Source organism: Coturnix japonica, chromosome 4 (genome assembly GCF_001577835.2).
Source record: "Coturnix japonica isolate 7356 chromosome 4, Coturnix japonica 2.1, whole genome shotgun sequence".
NCBI classification, from domain to species: Eukaryota; Metazoa; Chordata; class Aves; order Galliformes; family Phasianidae; genus Coturnix; species Coturnix japonica.
Genome location: NC_029519.1, coordinates 20,563,131 through 20,581,883, shown reverse-complemented (window position 1 = coordinate 20,581,883; position 18,753 = coordinate 20,563,131). Strand labels below are relative to the sequence as shown.

At 38.7% G+C, this 18,753-nt stretch overlaps 1 protein-coding gene across 7 annotated transcripts in view; it reads left to right on the top strand.

Moving 5' to 3' along the window:
- MARCHF1 (membrane associated ring-CH-type finger 1) overlaps window positions 1-17,722 on the top strand; it is a 195,752-nt gene extending 178,030 nt beyond the window's left edge. For 6 of the 7 annotated variants that reach the window (XM_015860933.2, XM_015860932.2, XM_032443960.1 and 3 more), the window contains 2 exons: window positions 9,773-9,920; window positions 13,174-17,722. In XM_015860933.2, coding sequence (XP_015716419.1) covers window positions 9,773-9,920; window positions 13,174-13,475 — 450 coding nt within the window. In that variant the 3' untranslated portion in view covers window positions 13,476-17,722. The remainder of the gene's footprint in view (window positions 1-9,772; window positions 9,921-13,173) is intronic. The other variant, XM_015860934.2, reaches the window with a different exon arrangement.
- Window positions 17,723-18,753: the final 1,031 nt, after the last annotated feature.

The window sequence follows — 18,753 nt, the reverse complement described above, 5'->3', positions numbered from 1 at the left end:
GAAGATCCTACATTTCCTTTTGATTTCTTGTGTAACTGCACAGTGTCGTCAAGGCAACCTGCTTCAGTGTTTTCTTTTGCAGAATAAACCATCTCAAAACATTGCTAGCCTCAAATAATTTCTTGTAATATGCAGGGTCAGATACTTCACCAGTATGCACAAAGGCACAAAGCTATTACTTTCTTATTGGCTATCACGTCACCGTAGTGAATAACTACGTGCTTGGGGAAAAAGTGTATATTAAAGCCTTTAAGGTTAAAATAAATCTGTAACACTGTGATGCCTTGAGGATGTAAGGAACTACTTTGTTCAGACAACTGTATGTGTAATATTTGAGCGTGTAATGGAGCATTACCGCTAATTTATCTGTATACAGATAACATGCTGTAGTTCCTAGAGTTGTCTTGTATACTGTGCTGTAGGGACAATAATATACTTTACCATGCTTGTGATGGTAGAATTTGTTTAGGCTTGCATCACTATATTTATTTCCCTTTCATTCAGCACAGCTTTTAGTTACACAGCTATTCCAGATCCCAAAGGCTGAAGATGCTGACTTGAGCCTCATGCTTTGAAACCATCATAGCCTGCCCTTGAGCTTGCAAAAAGCCATCTTTCTGTGGCACTTTGTTGGGATGTTGGCCAACAAAAAAATCTTACACCAGAGAATGAAATGAAAACTGTTTCCTTTTCTAATTAACTGCTAGTGTCCAAGTTTGCTACTTCTGCTGCTCAGTAGCATTTACAAATGTAAAGAGAATTCAGGAGATTGTCCCGCTCTAGGTATTACTGTTGTTATCCACTTTTGCACACAGACATGAACATGAGCTCTGGGAGGTACAAATTCTTCAGTGCTCTCTGGAGTTGCAATAAATAGCTTTGGTCTGAGCTCTTTTAGAAATGCAGCTTGCATCAGAAGATTTCACGTCCATTTCATGTAATATGAAGTTTAAATAACAGAATGAACCCAGGCATTGACTTAAACAGTCATTGCTATTCATGCTCTAATGGGAGCAGGCTACTATTCATGATCTGGTTAATGTGTCTATTAGTCTCTCACTTAAGTAACCCACACAATTTTACAGTGGTTATTTGCATCAAATTTATTTTATGTGAGAACTGATGATATGAGAATGATCCAAACTGAGTTTTAGTTCATAAGCTGATGCTTACTGCTGGAACGCATACAAAACATGGATTCTCTTGAGTGTAGCAATTCTGTGTATGGTACTTGATCAAAATTGTGATCATTTGGAAAAATTGGCATAGTTTATTCCCCAAACGTATGATTTTGTACTGTTAATTGATTTTTATTCCTGTGGCATTTTATTAAAATTACTTGAAATTAGAGCCTTCTCCTCCAGGAGTTTATATCTTTAATCATCCGTTCTAGGTTGCATGTGACAAAATTGGAATGTAGGGTGTTTGTTGGAGTTCTTTCACACTGAATAGGTTCCCTCAGCTCAGCATGCCAGAGCACTAGACTGTAGTTTTATGTTAATTACTGTAGCTTTTCCTCAGCGCAAATTTCCTGTATTTCATTTTTATTTAATTGGATCAAAAGAGTGTATCTTGTGGGAAAACTAAAGTAGAAAAAGTAACTGTAGTTATTCCTTTGGAAATCAGCAGTATTTGAATCATATTTAGAGATTATGAAGCATGTCAGCTCCTTTTTTTTAATCTTGGGAAGTGGCATATCAGCCATATACGTACATAGTGTATACCAAGTTGCAAAAAATGAGGTACGTCTAGATGTATTTAAACAAAAATAAATTTAACAGTGCTTGGGTTTTGGTACTCAGGGGTATAGAAGGCATATTTTTGTAATGGTACAGACAAAGTCAAAGAAAGAGGTTAAGTTGCTCATTACTTGCAGCGTAGGTCAGTTGCTCTAAACTTTGGGAAATGACAATGGTATAACATGCTTAAAACAGCAACAAGAAAAAACGCCACCTCATTGTTCAGGACCACTTGTACTACTTAGTGGGTGGTAGGAGAGGAAAGGAAGAATTATGAAAAGTTTATTTGATCTAAATGAGAGAAGGACAGAAACTGAGATGTACAGCTCAGTTGTACTCCTTAAAAGACTCCTTCATATGCAAACTCATCTCTGTGCCCTTCCCTCCCCTGCTTACTACTATACTTATCTCTCTCCGTCTTATGACATGTGATGCTGAAGGGACTTAGACTGTAGAGGTTTAGTACATGTTTTTGTAGCTCAAGTCACATATAAGTTCTCCTGGTAAATGACATGAAGGTTTTATTCTGTGAGATACAAATTAGAACTCTAATGAATTTATACATACTGGTAAGAGTGATTAAATTACAAGAATGGAGGACATGATCTGCAAACAAAAAAAGCCAAGTGCCTGTTGTACAAGGCAGTAACGTGAATTTTCATGCTTGCAATAAGAGAAGGCAAACAAGTGAAAATATTTTCTAGGTGGACTATTCTGTTGTAACTTCTGGAGAAGGCACTGTGCACCATTTATAACTACAGCTAAAGAAAAAGCGTTATTTGTTGATTTCGCTTTTCAGTTGTCATCAATTTTATTTCATCAGCTCTAATTTTGAGATGCATGTTTCAGCAGAAATAGGGAGGTGATTGTCCCTCCCTCCTCTGCTCTTGTGAGGCTCCATCTGGAATACTCTGTCCAGGTATGGAGCCCTCAGTACAAGAAAGACAGAGAGTTGTTGGAAAGGGTCCAGAGGAGGGCCATGAAGATGATCAGGGGGCTGGAGTACCTCCCCTATGAAGACAGGCTGGGCTTGTTCAACGTGGAGAAAAGAACGCTGTGGGGTGACCTCATTGCAGCCTGAGGCGTTCAAGGCCAGGTTGGATGGGGCCCTGGGCAACTTGATCTAGTAAACGTGGAGGTTTGGTGGCCCTGCCAGACAGGGGGGCTGGAGCTTCATGATTCTTGAGGTCCCTTCCAACCTGGGTCATTCTGTGATTCTGTTTTTCAAGATATTTCTCAGCAGGCTAGACAATTAGGTATCAAGGAAATTAAGCAGTGTAATGAATGTTGAATAAAAAGCTATTCAGGTAAAGACATCTCATTAACTAACTTAAGGTCATAAATTAAAAGTGTATGCCTAAGGGAACACAATGAAGATACGTTCTTCTTGGAATTTTCTAGTAATTGGAAAAGACTGAAGAAGCTGCAGAGGCATATAATAGCATGTTATGGGATGTTGACCTCTGGCATGTTGCCATGCACTTCTAATTTCTTTTCCTATTTCTCTCTTGCTCTGTTAGCTTTTTCTTGCGCTATTTAAGACCCAAATGCACTCATATATGTGAAGACAGCCCATGGTATTTGGTGTTCAGAGGCAGAGACCCTGACATGAGCTGCTGAGAGGTGGTTTGCTATGGCTGTTCTACTGGAAGAAGGACTTGGGTCTGCTTTGGTCGCATCACGCTCTGTCTTGAGTCCAGCACTGGACATGTCACAGCTGTTCTTCAGTCACCCATAGAGCACATACCACAAAATGCAGTACCCTCAACTGCTTTGGCCAGAAATTGTAATCTCATTTTAAATGGCCTTGAAGCAAAATTATAATCAGAATTTTAATTGAAATGCTTTTTAGCATGGTAGGTAGGTTGATCTTTATTTTGGTCTAAGTTAGTTAATGTTTTTTTTTGAAGCCTGGACTGTGATTTTATACTTATGCAATGAAATGACAGTGGAAGGAACAGAATCAATTTTAAAATAAAAGCTTATGATAGCAACAGAGGCTGGTCATATAGACCTCTATTGAAGCAGGTTATGTTGTTTCAGCATTCGGAAGAACGCTGGAAAGTAAACACTTCAGAGAATACATTTACATTCTATGTAGTAATGTAAATTTCTTCCTTGTGTATAGGAGCTCGGAAGAATCTTGCAGTATGGAGAGCTTATGGTATAGTTACTTGTGGGGTTTCTTACACATTTCTCTGAATTATCTGTTGTTGGCTGCTGTCAGAGACAGAATATTGTATGACAAAGGTCTGTTAAGGTGTGGCAACTCCTGTATTGCCAAAATGTGATATTTCTTCGTTTAGTTTGTGTTGGAATGATTAGGATGCAGGTACTGAAGTTCTTCTGGTTGGTAAATGACAAGTATTCTCAATGGTACTTCCAGATTGCAAAAACAGCTACTTCATTTCAGATATAATCTTCTCAAATTGCTTAATATTCCTACTTTGCACTTTTTAGGGGTCTGCTAATTGACAGCATGCATAGTTAAAGATCCCATAAGTTTGTGAAGTGTGCTCACTGATTATATCACTCAAGTCCAGCCCTATTAGTTGTTGCACTGAAATAGAGGACCATCTTCATTTTGATAAAGCTGAGTTACCAGTTCTATGTGGGTGATAATCTCTAAGTAGGTATCCAAGTGAGATTTTTCATTAAGTAGTACTTTCAATAGTGTAGGCATACATATTGCTCATAAAAGGGAATTAAGGTGTTTGTCTTTAGAGATGCACCTAAGGTTTAAACTTTTTTAACAGTTGTTTAAAACTCAACACAGGCATTAATTTGCATTCCAGCTGGGTTTGTTTAGTGTCACATGGGGGACAGAAATAGATTTTATGTAAACTTGAGTCACGTTTGCCAGAGAAGGATTTGTAGCAGTTAATCTAACGAGCTAACTAGGTCAAGGTAGGGCTGTGCATGGATATGGCCAGACAATACACCAGATGACATGGGGGTTTCTAAAATTTGGATTTATTTTATTGTTGTGCTTAATGGTGGGGCTCTTACTCTGGTCCTTACAAGATTTTCTTCTCTGGGATGCATCTTTTGACAAAAGGTGATCACAAACGTCTTTTCTGTGTCTTAATGAACCCACTGAGCTCTTCCTCTCTGAATGCTCTCTGGAAGTGTTTGGGGAACAGAACAAGGAGGTTCCCTGGCCCATTCCTTTCAGTTTTAGCCAGGAGACTTGGTACATGCTGTTTACATGGCAGGTACTTCATTTGGAACAGGATGCAGGGGAGGCACTTTTTCCTTCTCTACAATGCAGTCCCTCAGGTACAGACTATAACCACATATTTTTTAAATAGCACAGTGTGCTCCAAAATGCTTTTCCTTAAATTACAAGGCTTAAAGTATCATCACGGATCAATACTTCAGATCTACATGAGGCTGTTTTGTTCCTCTGATGTAGGGAACCGTGTAGTCTTTCATTACTGTTATTTCTTCCTCTTTCACCCACTACACAAATCCCATTCCTGCAAACTACCATCGAGCGTCTTTCCTCCAGCTGTCATTTGATAGCAGTGAGGCTGAGCCAATTAGCACTGCAACAAGCCACCAAAGAACCCTCCCCACCTCACAGACAGTAAGTAACTCTAAGCTGCATGTTCACACTGCTGACATATCTTCCCTGCTCAGCTCACCAATCTGTACGCTGCTCCAAACTGTGGGAGCTTGTTAAAAGCACAGCCTGGATCCTTCAGGCCTGTTTTGAGACAAGAAAGGTGCTTTTCTGAGTAACCCTAACCTGTGTGCAAAATGCAGTTTCTATGACGGCCCCTAACAAATTAGCCTATGTTTTGCATAATTATTTCAAGATTGAGGTTGGTTTAGAGTCTTTCTTTAGAAAATGCTTCATGACTTCAGCTGTGGGAACAGAAGGAAATCTGTTTGCATAACATCCATTGTGATTTTTTTGCTAAATAGAGACAGACACCCCTAGCAGGAGCTAACACGAAGACACAAAATTGTTAGGTCTACAGTGTGACAGTGGGAAAAGAAATACAGGCAGCAAAGCTTGCAGAGAGTGATTCTGTGGAACAGGAACAGCATTGTGTAAATGGTGCAATGCTGTTGCTTCTGCACTGGGGCACCCTGACACTGCTTTGTGGAAGGCTCGGTATGCAGGAGAGAACTAAAACTGTGGGATCTGCTTCTGTCTTTAAGAAGAAAGGCTGTACTGGTATTTCTGGGATATGAAGCAGCATCTTTGGACCCTTGGGCAATCATTTTTCAGAGGATATTAAAAAATATCCCAATTTATTTGTTGCATATTGGTTAAGTGAGGTTTTATCAATGTCACGTGGGGTGGCAAATTGCATCCTTCAAAACAAACATCAGGGATTTTCTCAGGCTGTGTAACAGGAAGGGGAAGTGGTTGACAGCACATGATTTAGATGTTTCTTGAGTATGAGGCTGTTCACATCTTTTCTCTCTCTCTCTCTCTCTCCCAGAGGACTCATAACTATAGTTTTAAATTGCAAGAGTGAGTTATGAAGCCAGCAACTGTTTCCTTTAAATTTCTGAGTAAGGTGGTTGGTAAGGAGCAGAACACAACGTAGAAATCTACAGCAGGGCATGAGCTTATTACAGACTTCTTGACAGTGAAGCACAGAACTCAGGCTCAGTTGCATGTCATGTTTTAGAAGTAGCTGTAAGTGCCGATTGGGCTGGGAAGAGCACAGCAGGGAATGGTTTGGTTTTCTGACAGCCAGAGCAATCCCGTTTGTTTCCCTTGACACTTGGTTTGCTTCAGTCTTCCACCGCCCTCCAGTGGTTTGCAGAGCACATTGCAAGCTTCCTTGGGATATGTGCTTCCAAGGAAATTGCATTGACGCTCTTATTTTAGTTATTAGTTAAAATGTGATGCAACTTCGTGTAGCTGTGGGAATTGAGGAAGCTGGGAAGTACCACAGAGCTTTAGTTTAATGGGAGTCAAGGAGGCATACCTATGCTGCGTGATGTGGCAGCTGCTGCCAAATGCACCCATCCAGACTTAGCGTATATGGAGCCATGGACAACAAATCACAAGTAAAAGGTTGTGATGCTTTTACTGTCCAGTATATTGTTGCTTCAAAGCCTTTGCTATGGGCTTTCAAGCAGTTTTTACTTCCTCTGTTTTTGCTTTTATCCAAACAAGTCTGTGCTAACATTAACATTTAAATGTTAGATTTAAGCCTACTGCAAAAATCCTAAAATAGAAAATTGCTCATTTAAATTGCTAGCAGATCACTCATCTAGCAGAGAATGACAACAGTCACAACATTCTCTGTTCATCCAAGCTACAGTATGTGTTTAAGACAACAAAATAACCTCATCTACCACAGGGATCACCAGGACTACTGTACATATGTTATAATTTGACTTGCCTGTCTGAGCTCAGACTGCAGTGACTGGAGTAGAGGACAACTGGGACTACAGCTGGAGCCAGGCGGACCAGCAGCACTGCCTTGGGAGACACTGAGCAGCTGCAAGCTGCTCCCAAGTACTCACATCCCCCTTGCATCCATTCCAGTGAGCAAGATCCTCCCTGTGCCCTTCTTTTCTACTGCAGTTGAGAGTAGGAGGTGCTCTGTGATGTTCCAGCTCTGTAACCACCCAGTGGCCTCTACCATTCTGTTCTCAGCCTCCTTATTTCTGGTGTGGTAACATGGTTATAAGAGGCACACAGATATACTTTCTTGTGGGAGAAGAGGCCAGAGGAGAAGCAAGATCTTGACCTGCTGTGTGGCCATATCTCGGGTATTGCGTTCAGTTTTGTGTTTCTCACTACAAGAGAGACATTGAGGCCTTGGGGCATGGTCAGGGAAGGACAGTAGAGCTATGGAGGGTCTCATGAGGAGTGGCTGAGGGTACTTGGATTGTTTTATGTAGAGCAGGCTCAGGGAAGACCTTATCACTGTCTACAACTCCCTGAAAGGAGGATGTAGTGAGGTGGGGGGTGTCCTCTTTCCCGTGTAACAGCAATCAGACAAGAGGTGATGGCCTCAAGTTGTGCCAGGGGAGTTTCAGGTTAGATATTAGGAAACATTTATTCTCCGAATGAGTGGTGAGGCACTGGAATGGGCTGCACAGGGAGCTGTCACTGGAAGCCTTCAAGAAAAGGGAAGTTGTGGCACTGAGTAACATGGTCTAGAGGGGTCATAGGCATGGGTTGATGGTTAGACTAGATTATCTTATTGATTCTGTGATCATGGGATGTTAGCAAAGAAGACCTGCTTTAGCCCATTTCTGCTGTCTTGCTCTCCCCTTTCTGTAAATCTCAGCAGCAGCTTGACTAACTCCCCCCCCCCCCCCCTTTTTTTTTTTTCTAAATCTATTCTGCCTGCTGTCAATTTTTCCACCTACAAAATGTTTACATTTATATTAATGAGATCAACATTCTTCTTTTTAAACTTTCAAATTCTGTATGGAAAAGACTTATTTGACTTTGCATTCAGATGAACTCCCAAAGGCTTTTGACTGTATTACAGAGTACAGAAAGGCTATAATGAGCTGCTGATATGCATGGTAATAAAAAATTCAGCATAGAATTTTCCCTCCAGTAGAACAAAACTGTAGTATAAGAGATGACCGAGTCAGTTTAATTACCAGTTCATTTTTCTTTGAACTTCATCTCTTCTTCACCGATCTTCCACAAAGCATCCAAAGCTACATGAAGTGTTGAAGTAGTGTTGTCCTTTCTTTCTTAAGGACAAAGACAACTATTTCTATGGCAAGAAATCCTCTTGCAAGGCTCAAACTGAATTTTTCATTGCAAAAATGATCAAAGTCTGCAGGTCAAACGCTGTGTAACCTGGTCACTGTTAAGATACGACTGTAACGATAACATTTCTAACCACTGAATACTACTAACACAAACCACATGACCTAAAATTCTGTTTTTAATTAGCTTTTTAAATGCCTCCAATTGTTCTAGACTTATATATCAGTTTTCACTAAAGCCATAACAGGTGGAAATTTGACTAGAGTGTTCAGACTCTGAGAGCAGCCAATTAGACAATTTGGTTTAGCTTAAAGATCTACTTAGCTTAGGATGCCGTTTCCAACAGTGGGTGTAAGCAATTTGGGAAGTTTGTTGCTTCCCCAAAACAAAACTTGTGTGGGAATCCCAGCTGCAGCCCAGGTGAGCATTTGCATGACTGGGAGATGGGTGGCACTGTTGTACCACACTTTGCATTTGCTGTGTTCCAGCTAAGGGCTGCAAGATCATCCATCAAAATCTAGGCATTGCGCTCATAAATGTCATATTCTTCTGTCTGTTTTCAAAGGCAGGTATTTTAGCAGGGAAGGTTTTGTTTTATAAAAGTGCTGATATAGCAAATGCATTCACAAGCAAGATTTAAAAAAAAAGTCAGAAAAGTCAGAAGTTACATTGTTCAAATTCAGAGAATTGCTTGTTTCACCTTAAGATGGCCATAACTTAAGATAGAATTTAGTGCCATAATTCACAAGCATGTACCTTGACTTAGTGCTGTAATATGCAAATGTATACTTAGGTTATTTAGGTTACTGAGATCATTTCCACATGATCATCTTTTCAAGTGTGTTGAATTTAATCCTCAGTGGAGCTGCATTTCTTCAGTTCTTATTTTATGGGAATGCTGCTTCACCACTGTGTTCCTCTAATTGTAAGCAACTGAGAATATCTGAGAATAGTTTGAATATTACAAGCTAATGTTTGTGGTTTTTTTTCAGCTGTGAATCAGATAAAGTTAAAATAAATGTTCAGCTTTTGACTTGTCTATAAACAACATGTGGCTGTAGTGCAACAAAATGACTTGAGATGTCATTCACAAACAGATCAAAAACAGAACTCTTCTTCCTCATTTTTCATTCCCGTGAACCTATGAAAATGAGATCATTATGAATTTCATGGTGACAGTGCACACATCACTGTTAGGTATTTTACTGAAATGAAAGGATTTGTAAAGTCTATAAAGGCAGCATGGCCTAATTAGATTCTTGTCATATTTCACTAGTCTAATTTTCTTTCTTTCTATCATTTTTATTTTTATTTTTAATTGTAGTGGGAAAAACTACAGATGACAACAAGTGAGAGGAGGAAAATAGTTTGTTCAGTCACATTCCATGTAATTGCAATTACCTGTGTTGTCTGGTCATTGTATGTCTTAATTGATAGAACCGCCGAGGAAATTAAACAAGGCAATGATAATGGTAAGTGTCTTTCATCTTCTTCTATCTTGTTGATAATGCAGTGGATGGATGTGAAATGTGGCTATGTAACCAGTCACATTCTGTTCTCAATACCTCAGATACACGGCTACATCAGATACTTTAATGCAGTAATGAACACATCTGTGTTAAAAGCTTATGTTATGCCCCTGCAGAGAGATCTCAACTAAGTGTAACCATTAGAGATGGCTTAACTAGCCTACTGCTTCTACTTAAGTTAATCTCCGTGTATTGAGAAAAGCTTACACAAGGAGATGAGTCAAAATCAAACAGCTCAGTGCAAGCTCAGTTCACAAAATAAGAATATATTACCCAACTGAGCCTCTGTATTCTGTAAATATATATATATATATATATGTATATATATATATATATATAAATTATATATAGATAGATATGAATTATATATATCTAGTCCACATTTTGTTTATGTCTTAGTCTATTCAATCTCTGATTCAGTTTTAAATATGAGGAGGTTGATTAAACAATTCTCTTTTTGTGTGTGTGTGTGTGTGTTCTGAATTGACTTTAAGAATTAGACAGTAGAGGGTCACACACTCAAGTTACAGGGAAAGTGAAACAGGCAGAGCCTTTTGCCTTCCTAGTTAGATAAATATTTAATACGCCTGATGCTTGCACTTCTGACCTATGCAAGAAAAATATGTAACAAGCCTCACTAAGTAACAGATAAATGTATAATACAAGGTCTTGGTTTGCCATCTTTCTAATGCCCTGAGGATAGACAGGACTAGGAGTGGCTTTGTAATACCTACTAGTACAGCATTAACCATCCCATTTGTTCAAAAGGAGAAAGGTATGGGCTTTGAATTAGCTGAATTTACACAACAAATCAGCCGACATGAATTTACATAAAGTGCATGAGAATTGCATTAATTAATCTTGGTAGGCTCAGAAAATATTTACAAGTTGGATGGAACTCACTGTTTGCCAAATGTTTATGGATGATTCTCCACACTAAAAAATGAACAGAGAGATGCCTGAGAGCTAGTTACAGCACACAAAAATAAGTGTTGGTGAAGAGTGCTCTTTTGCCCATGAACTTGCTTGCTGGGAGGAGAAAAAGTATTTCTGCAGACAAATGTCTGTAATGAGTGAGGAGAGAGATGTGCAGTTTACTTTTCCCTCCTTTCATCATTTCTGTTTCAGTGGAGGAAAAGAATGTTAACTATGTTGAGGAGGGGAAGAACTTAAAGCTCAGGACAGCAATAGTATTGTTAATATTGCATAAGTTTAAAATTCCATGTTCAAGTGTATATCTCAAAAAATATTTAAGCTTTACTTTTCTCTCTACAAATGCTAATAAATAAGAGTACAAACCTCTGAATTGGTAAACCTGTCATTGGTTTGTGGAATGGCAATCTGAAGTATATATTTAAAACATTCTAGAACTAATAAGGCACCAATGCTGGGTCAACTTTCAAATGAATTTGCTCTGCTTGAAGAAACTGGCCTGGGCTTACCTGAGCTTTGTCTCTTCTAATAAAGCTCAAATCTTAGAAAATGTGGCAATCTTGGAATATAGAGGTGTGGAACTCACTGTGTCATACTCTGGCTTAAGCAAAAGATGATAGATCTTGTGTTAGCGCGTAAGAAACAGTCAGCACATCCTTACTGCTGTGGTGTGGAACAGACTCTACAGGAAGGCTGAGCTGTTTATTCATCTTCTGTATTTTGTGTTCAGGTCTCCAGCTATGGCTTGCTGGTTCTAAATGTCATAAGCCACTGGCAGGTCTTAGACAGATGCAAACCATGCTGCTTTCATTGTTAAGAGCAGGAAAGTGATGATGTTTTCTAAAAGCAATTATTAAAGATGTTTTTCCCGAAAGGAAAAAAAAAACCACACCACTGGTTATGCTACCATATAGATTTGTTAGCAAATTCAACAAATCTAAATAGATTTTTTCACCTTAAGTTGAACTAAAGAGAGTATGTGATTAGTGAGACACAAAATGATTTGCATCAGCTTTGCATGCTTTCATTTTGCTGCAAATTTCAACAATGGTCGACACCATCAGTTAATACACTAATTAAGTAAGAGGTATCACATGAAGGCTGATCCAAAAGTCATACCTCCTGTTTTATTATATTGGCCCACAGCATCAGAGGTGGATGTTGGTGATATGGCAGTAGAGGCTGCATCCAGTATTCCATAGCATTTTGTTGCTGTGTGACAGGTTGCTCAAAGCCTGACAGCTTAATAAGCATTGATACAGAAGTCTAACCCTCACTTATAGTATGCTGATCACATCTTTAATGTGGTGAGGCAGTGTGCAATGGAAGTAGCTGTTCCTTTACATTATGCTACTGAATGTTTGACAAAAGCAGATGTGGGGACACAAATTAATGAGCAGAAGGCTGTTCTTAATGCAACAGCAATTCATTCTGTTAAAATCAGGAGATCACATGTAGGTCAATGCAAATCATCTTAACATTTTTCATACCAGATCCAAGTACAAATGCTTTTGTCTCTAGCTCTTTAGTGTCAGCATCCTTGGATTTTTTTTATCTGCAAGTATCAATGTGATTGCTGTTTATTCATGTAATTGATCTGATAAAGATCTGATAAATAATAACAGATAAACCCAAACTATGATGTTTTACTGCATCTTTTTGACACTGGTGAATTCTGGAGGTTGTACAAACAGAATAGCGGGAAAGAAAGGAAGGCAAAGAAGACAGATCAGGAAATTGAGATATTTCCACAATGTTTTTTACTGTACCCTGGATTCAAACTGAAGCTGGAATTGGGTAGAAACACTGTAAATGTTGTCGTCCCAGGTACTGTAACACTGCAATGTTTCTAGGATTATATAAAAATAATTGTTGGTGAAGATGTGCATAGTATTTTTAGGTGTTCAGTAACCTCTCAGTTGTGGTATTTGTATTCTTGGTTAAGTAAACACACAGGGCTAAACATGTTGGGGTTTGTTTAGTCTGGCTGTATCAAGCATAATGCACCTCTTGTGATTGTGCCTCAATTTCTTATCTGACCAAATTGTGGAGAAATCAGAAGTGGGAGTCAGGTGCAGTGCCTTGTCTGTCATTCTAGCTATGGGGAACAGCTGCTGTCCCCTTTAGCAAAAATTGCCACAGGACCGTACTTGTATTTGGGAATGTTCAGCAACTGGCTTCTTTTCAAAACATTTTACTGATATTCAGTACTTGATGTGCATTGTTTAACCATGGTAATAAATGTAGATGTTTTATTTCCGAGGTGTCCTCGAATGGCCGTTTTGGACAAAACTCGTCGTGGTGGCCATTGGTTTCACAGGAGGCCTCGTCTTCATGTACGTGCAGTGTAAAGTTTATGTTCAGCTGTGGCGCAGGCTGAAAGCCTACAACAGAGTGATCTTTGTTCAGAACTGCCCAGACACCGCCAAAAAACTGGAGGAGAAGAACTCTTCGTGCACTCAGAGCTCAGACATGAAGGATGCAGTGGTGGTGCCAGTAGCACAGACAGGTACAAACTCTCAGCTGGCAGCTGAAGAAATGACATCTGAGGTCATGCCAGTTTGACAGAGACAGCATTGTTTCTTCCTTGCAGAATAAGGCATAGTGTTTTCTACACTACAAATGCTGAAAGAGAGTAGAAACGACTGTGCATTTTTTTGAGTAAAAACACAAAAATCAAATCCCTATGAGGAAAATGGATCCAGCAAAGCAACTTGTTACTGTATGGAATGTGACCATTTGTGAAGTAGTTTCTCAGCTAGTCAGCAAGTGTAGTGAAAGTGGAAGTGTAGAAAGTGCAATAGAGAACAGGTTAAACAGACAATGCCAAACTAATGTGGTGAGATTATTATTATTATTTTTTAACAAATAAGGATTGGGTGGCTGGGCATAGTAGACACAGACCTGCTATAACCATTTTGTTTACAGGAAAGAAAACCAAACCTTTCAACTGTTTACTACTGAAAGTTGTATTTGCTATTTACCTTCCTAAAGATACACTTCAAAAGTGTACCATACAAGATATATGCATTAAGAGAATCAAAGGATAAAGAGCTGTACTGCAGTGTGCACTCCCTCTGCCTCATGAAGTAAAAGACGTTTGTGTGACTCCAGCGGAGTCTGAATGTTTGGGCAGCTGTGTCAGCTGAGGGTGTGTGAAACATGTGAAGGGTAGCACTGCTATTGAATATGCCTGCATTTTTTACAAGTAGGCAGTTCCAGCCAGTTTAAACTCGTGTCTTGATAGGCTACAGATATGTAACTGCAGCTGTCAACAAAACTAGTACAGGAAGGAGAAAAATCATAATGATGTATTTAAAGCAGCAGCTCGGCTGTTTATTTTGTTTTGTAAAAGTGAATTCGATTTATTTTTTTCATAAATTGGATACACAAAGTTAAAGTTTTGAGGCAAAACTATAAATTAAAAATGCATGCAAAACCATAGAAGTGAATTGCTCTTAGCAAAGGTCTGTGGAAGGATTACATCAGGAAGATGGAAAGTGTTTTTTCATTTCAAGCTTGTCAGATTTGTGATACCTTTGAGAAAGGTAGACATGAAAGAATATAAATAGGTGTCTTAAAGGAATGTTAGTTCTTATTCCCCTGTTCTGAGAAGTTAGTTTTTATCTTTCTGACTGCAGAAATAAACCACTGGTTTCTCTCTGTACAGGTAAGCTTGAAATGTTAGATATTCAACAGTTCAGTTGTTAATTTCATGTTCTGAGCATTCTCATATAAGAATGAAGTGCGGATAGCATTAAAGGGTGCAATAGATAAATGAATGTAGATGTAACACTGTGTCCAACAGGCTGTAATATGTAAAGAACACATTTTGTGATTTGCTTCTCATATCAGTGATGTTTACCATCAGGACAGGGCAGCAAGGATTGTCTTGGAGTAGTAACGTGTTGGCTTAGACAGGTATATGGTTTGAACTTACGTATATTTTAAACGTAATGTTTAAAGGTTTGGGGTTGTTTTTTGTTGGTTTTGTTTTATATTTAGCAAAGCAAGAAAAGCAAACAGGCAAATAAACCAGAGTAAAGAGAGTAAGAAAGCACAGGTTCATTCGCAAGAGGAATTTGCTGTATTTGCCATGTACTAGTCTTCTACAGAAACTTTGCAATTTCTAATGGTAAATTTCCTCTTTACTTGTTCAAACATCTCCAGTTCAATAACAGAATCATCACATTCTCCTAAATGCAAAGGGTGCTGGGCCTAATCTGTATTGGAATTCATCTGTAAGGTATTCCTTTGTGACTGTGTTTCATGGTGTAAGGCTCAGGGATCACTGGAAATGGCAGTATTAGTGAGAATCTTTTCTCAGAGCATTGTATTCCTCTTTTAGAATCACTTGTGTAATGTGGCTGAGACTAAGTGCCATCTGGCTAGACAGGACACAAACTCTCAGTGCCTGAATAGATCTGAAGTACGTATTAATTTTTGCTCAGAGTTGTTCCGGATGAGTTGGATTAATGTTTAAGTCTTCATATAAAATAATTTTCTAATTGTACACCAGCAGAATTGGAATTATAACAGTTTCCACTTGAAATCAAATAAGTGAGTACACAAATAATTTCTGTTTATTATTGCAGTGAAGACTTTACAAGTTCTGTAGCAAACAGTGACAACTACTAAGGACTGCCTCATAATTGCACATGCTTAAGGTGGTTTTCTAATAGCATATTACTAAAAAGTAAATCTCATGATACCTGAAGCAAGTCAGACACATAATAGATGCATCTATGCATTTGGAATTATGTCTACAGTTATACCTGATGAATCACAGTACAGTTGGTTGACAAAAAGAAAAGCATTATTACATAAGTACTGGAAAATGTTATGCTGTCATCTAAGTGGCAGTGACCTCACTACTTCAGGCAGCTTGATCCTTAACCCGCTGTAGTGTCATACACCACTGAAAGTGCCCCAAATTTTGACAGCTTGGAGATTAATTCACTGTTATGTTCTTGAACAAGCATAATATTCAAATTAAAGAAAAATAAATACTTCAGGCTTCTGAAAGCAGATCTGCACCATCCAGTAAGATTGCTGCTCCTTTTTTATTGTTATTATTTTTTTAATACACTCAAGAGTCAGCAACAGAACCACTTGCAAAGCCAGCTTCAAAACACCATTTTGGCACTCAATATGTGCAAATGAGCTTACAATTCAGTGTAAGAATGGAGGAAGGCTTTGGTTGAAATTCCTCCACTCCCTTTGAAATATTTATTGGACTGCAGGAAAAGCAGCAGAAGGAGACACTGGAGCAAGAGAGATTACAGCAGCTTTGAAACAGTGTTTAAACTCTGTTAAGCATTACAGTATTAGTCCACGCATTCCCTTCTCCTTCGGTGCAGTGGATCTTTTAGAGCTTTCAGGGATTTCACGCTGGTTTGGAATTCGTTTGTGTAGCAGGGTGAGACCTCTGCAAGAGGGCAAGGAGCAGATCGCACCAACATGCCTTAGGTGCAGGTGTGATGAGTAACGGTGGTGCACGAATTCAGATGCTAGACAGCTGCTTATCAACCAATCAGTTCTCTTTCCCACAAAAAGGGCAGCTTTCCAAGCTGCAAAAACAGCATCCTGAAACTTTTAAGAGACGTTCTGAAATACATATATAATTTGTAATGAAATGAGATATCAAATACAGATCGGCATCAAGCTACCTGTGTAGCCACTGTACATCTCAGGCAAACACCCCAACAGTGGAATTTATCTTGGCTACAATCCTCCAAGGGCTGAACCTTGTTCTAAGCTGCCATTACTGAGAAGAGCCTGATCTGCATTCCTGTTTAAGTGAAGCTTCAGTGAAGGCAGGTGGAAGTAATCTGGTGTGAGAGCTCAAATCTTAAACAAGATTCTTCTAATCTGTAGACATGCACGTGTCTTCTCTTGGTTTAAGTTACAAGCATTATGAAGTTTATTTCAACCTGGTTTAAATATACCATTTTTGACTATCATTAGCATTATGAAGATTATCAACTAGTCCAATTGTGCCATTTGCACACTGCTTTATCTGAAAGCAGTGCTTATTTTTATTGTGTAGGAAGAAATAGTAAGTTCCCCATCACCAGGACAAACCATTTACAATTTCTAATAATGTGATGAATCTTTATGATGAAAGTATTTTACTGTGTATAATATTTGGAACTACAAGTTTGTGTTACTTGTCCGACTCCCTCTCTTTTGCAAAAGAAACAAAATGTATGTTTTTTGTGGGTGAATGTGTACTGAAAGACAGAAAGGAAGGGAAACAAAAGTAATATATCTGATTATTGTTGTGAAAAAAAAAATGTATTTGTATTAAACAAATGATCCAAATTTCTGTAGTATCCTACATTTGTCAGTTTGTTTTATAGAGCATCACATGTGGGACATGACTTTGGCAACACGACACTCTGGCAAGAAAGGTGAACAGTATAATCAGCTTCACACTTACTACTGATGAACCTGCTGGACTGGGGTACCCAGGTACAGGTACCACACTTTGGCAGAAAAACATCTCGCTGCACAAAAACAAAGGGGAAGGAAGATTGTGAAGGGTAAGGTACATAAGAGTAGGCTTCAACAGCATAGTAATCTGTTTTTAGAGCCGTAGCGAAATGGACAAGTAGTACTGGCTTTCAGCTGCAGCAAGGGTAGGAGGGTGAACGTTTTCTTAGGAGCACGGTGCTTTGGAATGAACGGTGATATGTAATTCTGTAACATCCACCACAAGAAACTCTTAAAAGTGAGTGGGACAAATATTAGAGACTTAAATTGTTTAAAGCTAATTGTACCTGTCTAACTCAATAAACAGTTCCAGCCAAGCTACGTCATTTGTTTTCTGAAGAGGATTTCATCCACCTACCACAGATAATTGTTGGCAGCTGGGAAGGAGGTGGGCTGAGTTTCCAATCTTCAGTGTTCTAGCTGGAATAGGTCACTGTATGGCTGCTGCCTGCTACAGATATAATCCAAACACAGGGAAAGTATTCTAACAAATCCCATTCTCTACCTCCAAGGCCAACAGATTGGTCATTTTGTTAAAGTTACTCTGACAGTAGCTCACCATTTAAATCAGATATGGGTTCATGAATCTCTACAAGGTATAAAAAAGAAGGAAAAGCATAACCAAAACTATCCTAGTAATAGATATATAATTGTATGTTAACATATACAAAAATACTATCATGTTTATTATTAGAATCTGTAGGTATAAGCCTGCTACATTTTTTTGCATCACAAACAAGAGTTAGAATCTCTTGCTCAAGTAGAGCACCACTCAGTAATGCATCACTTTTGTGTTCATTTTGCACTCTGTGTACATGAAGAAGGGTGCTAGATGGTACTTAACTCCCCCAGTAAAATATTGAGGCTATTCTGTAAGCCAAGATCTGAAAGGCAAAAAACCTCACTGAAAAAGTAGCTCACCCACAGTACTTTGTACTACATATCCACTATGTATGATACTGTGCTCAGAAAATAACCTCAGATCAATTTAACGCAGTGGCTGAGAACAGAAAACATTAGAGATCTGCTGGAGAAATCCATCTGTCCTCACAACCTACGTTAATGGAATTACAGAATTTTCTTTTGTTGTATTCTTCTGTTATTTATATACAAATAACAATCAACACTATTCCAAACAAAGAAGACAGAAGATGATTATTATCATTATTAAACATGTAAGTATGTTAGATAAACCAAGGCTTATTTTAGCGATGGATAACCTATCTTGGGAAGTGTATGGGAAACTGTCCCATCTGTTTGACACAAAGGATTCTCTGTTCTGATTTCTTTAGTTCAGTAAACAGCATGTTATTTCTTTAAGCAGAATTGTTGCATAGCTAATACAACC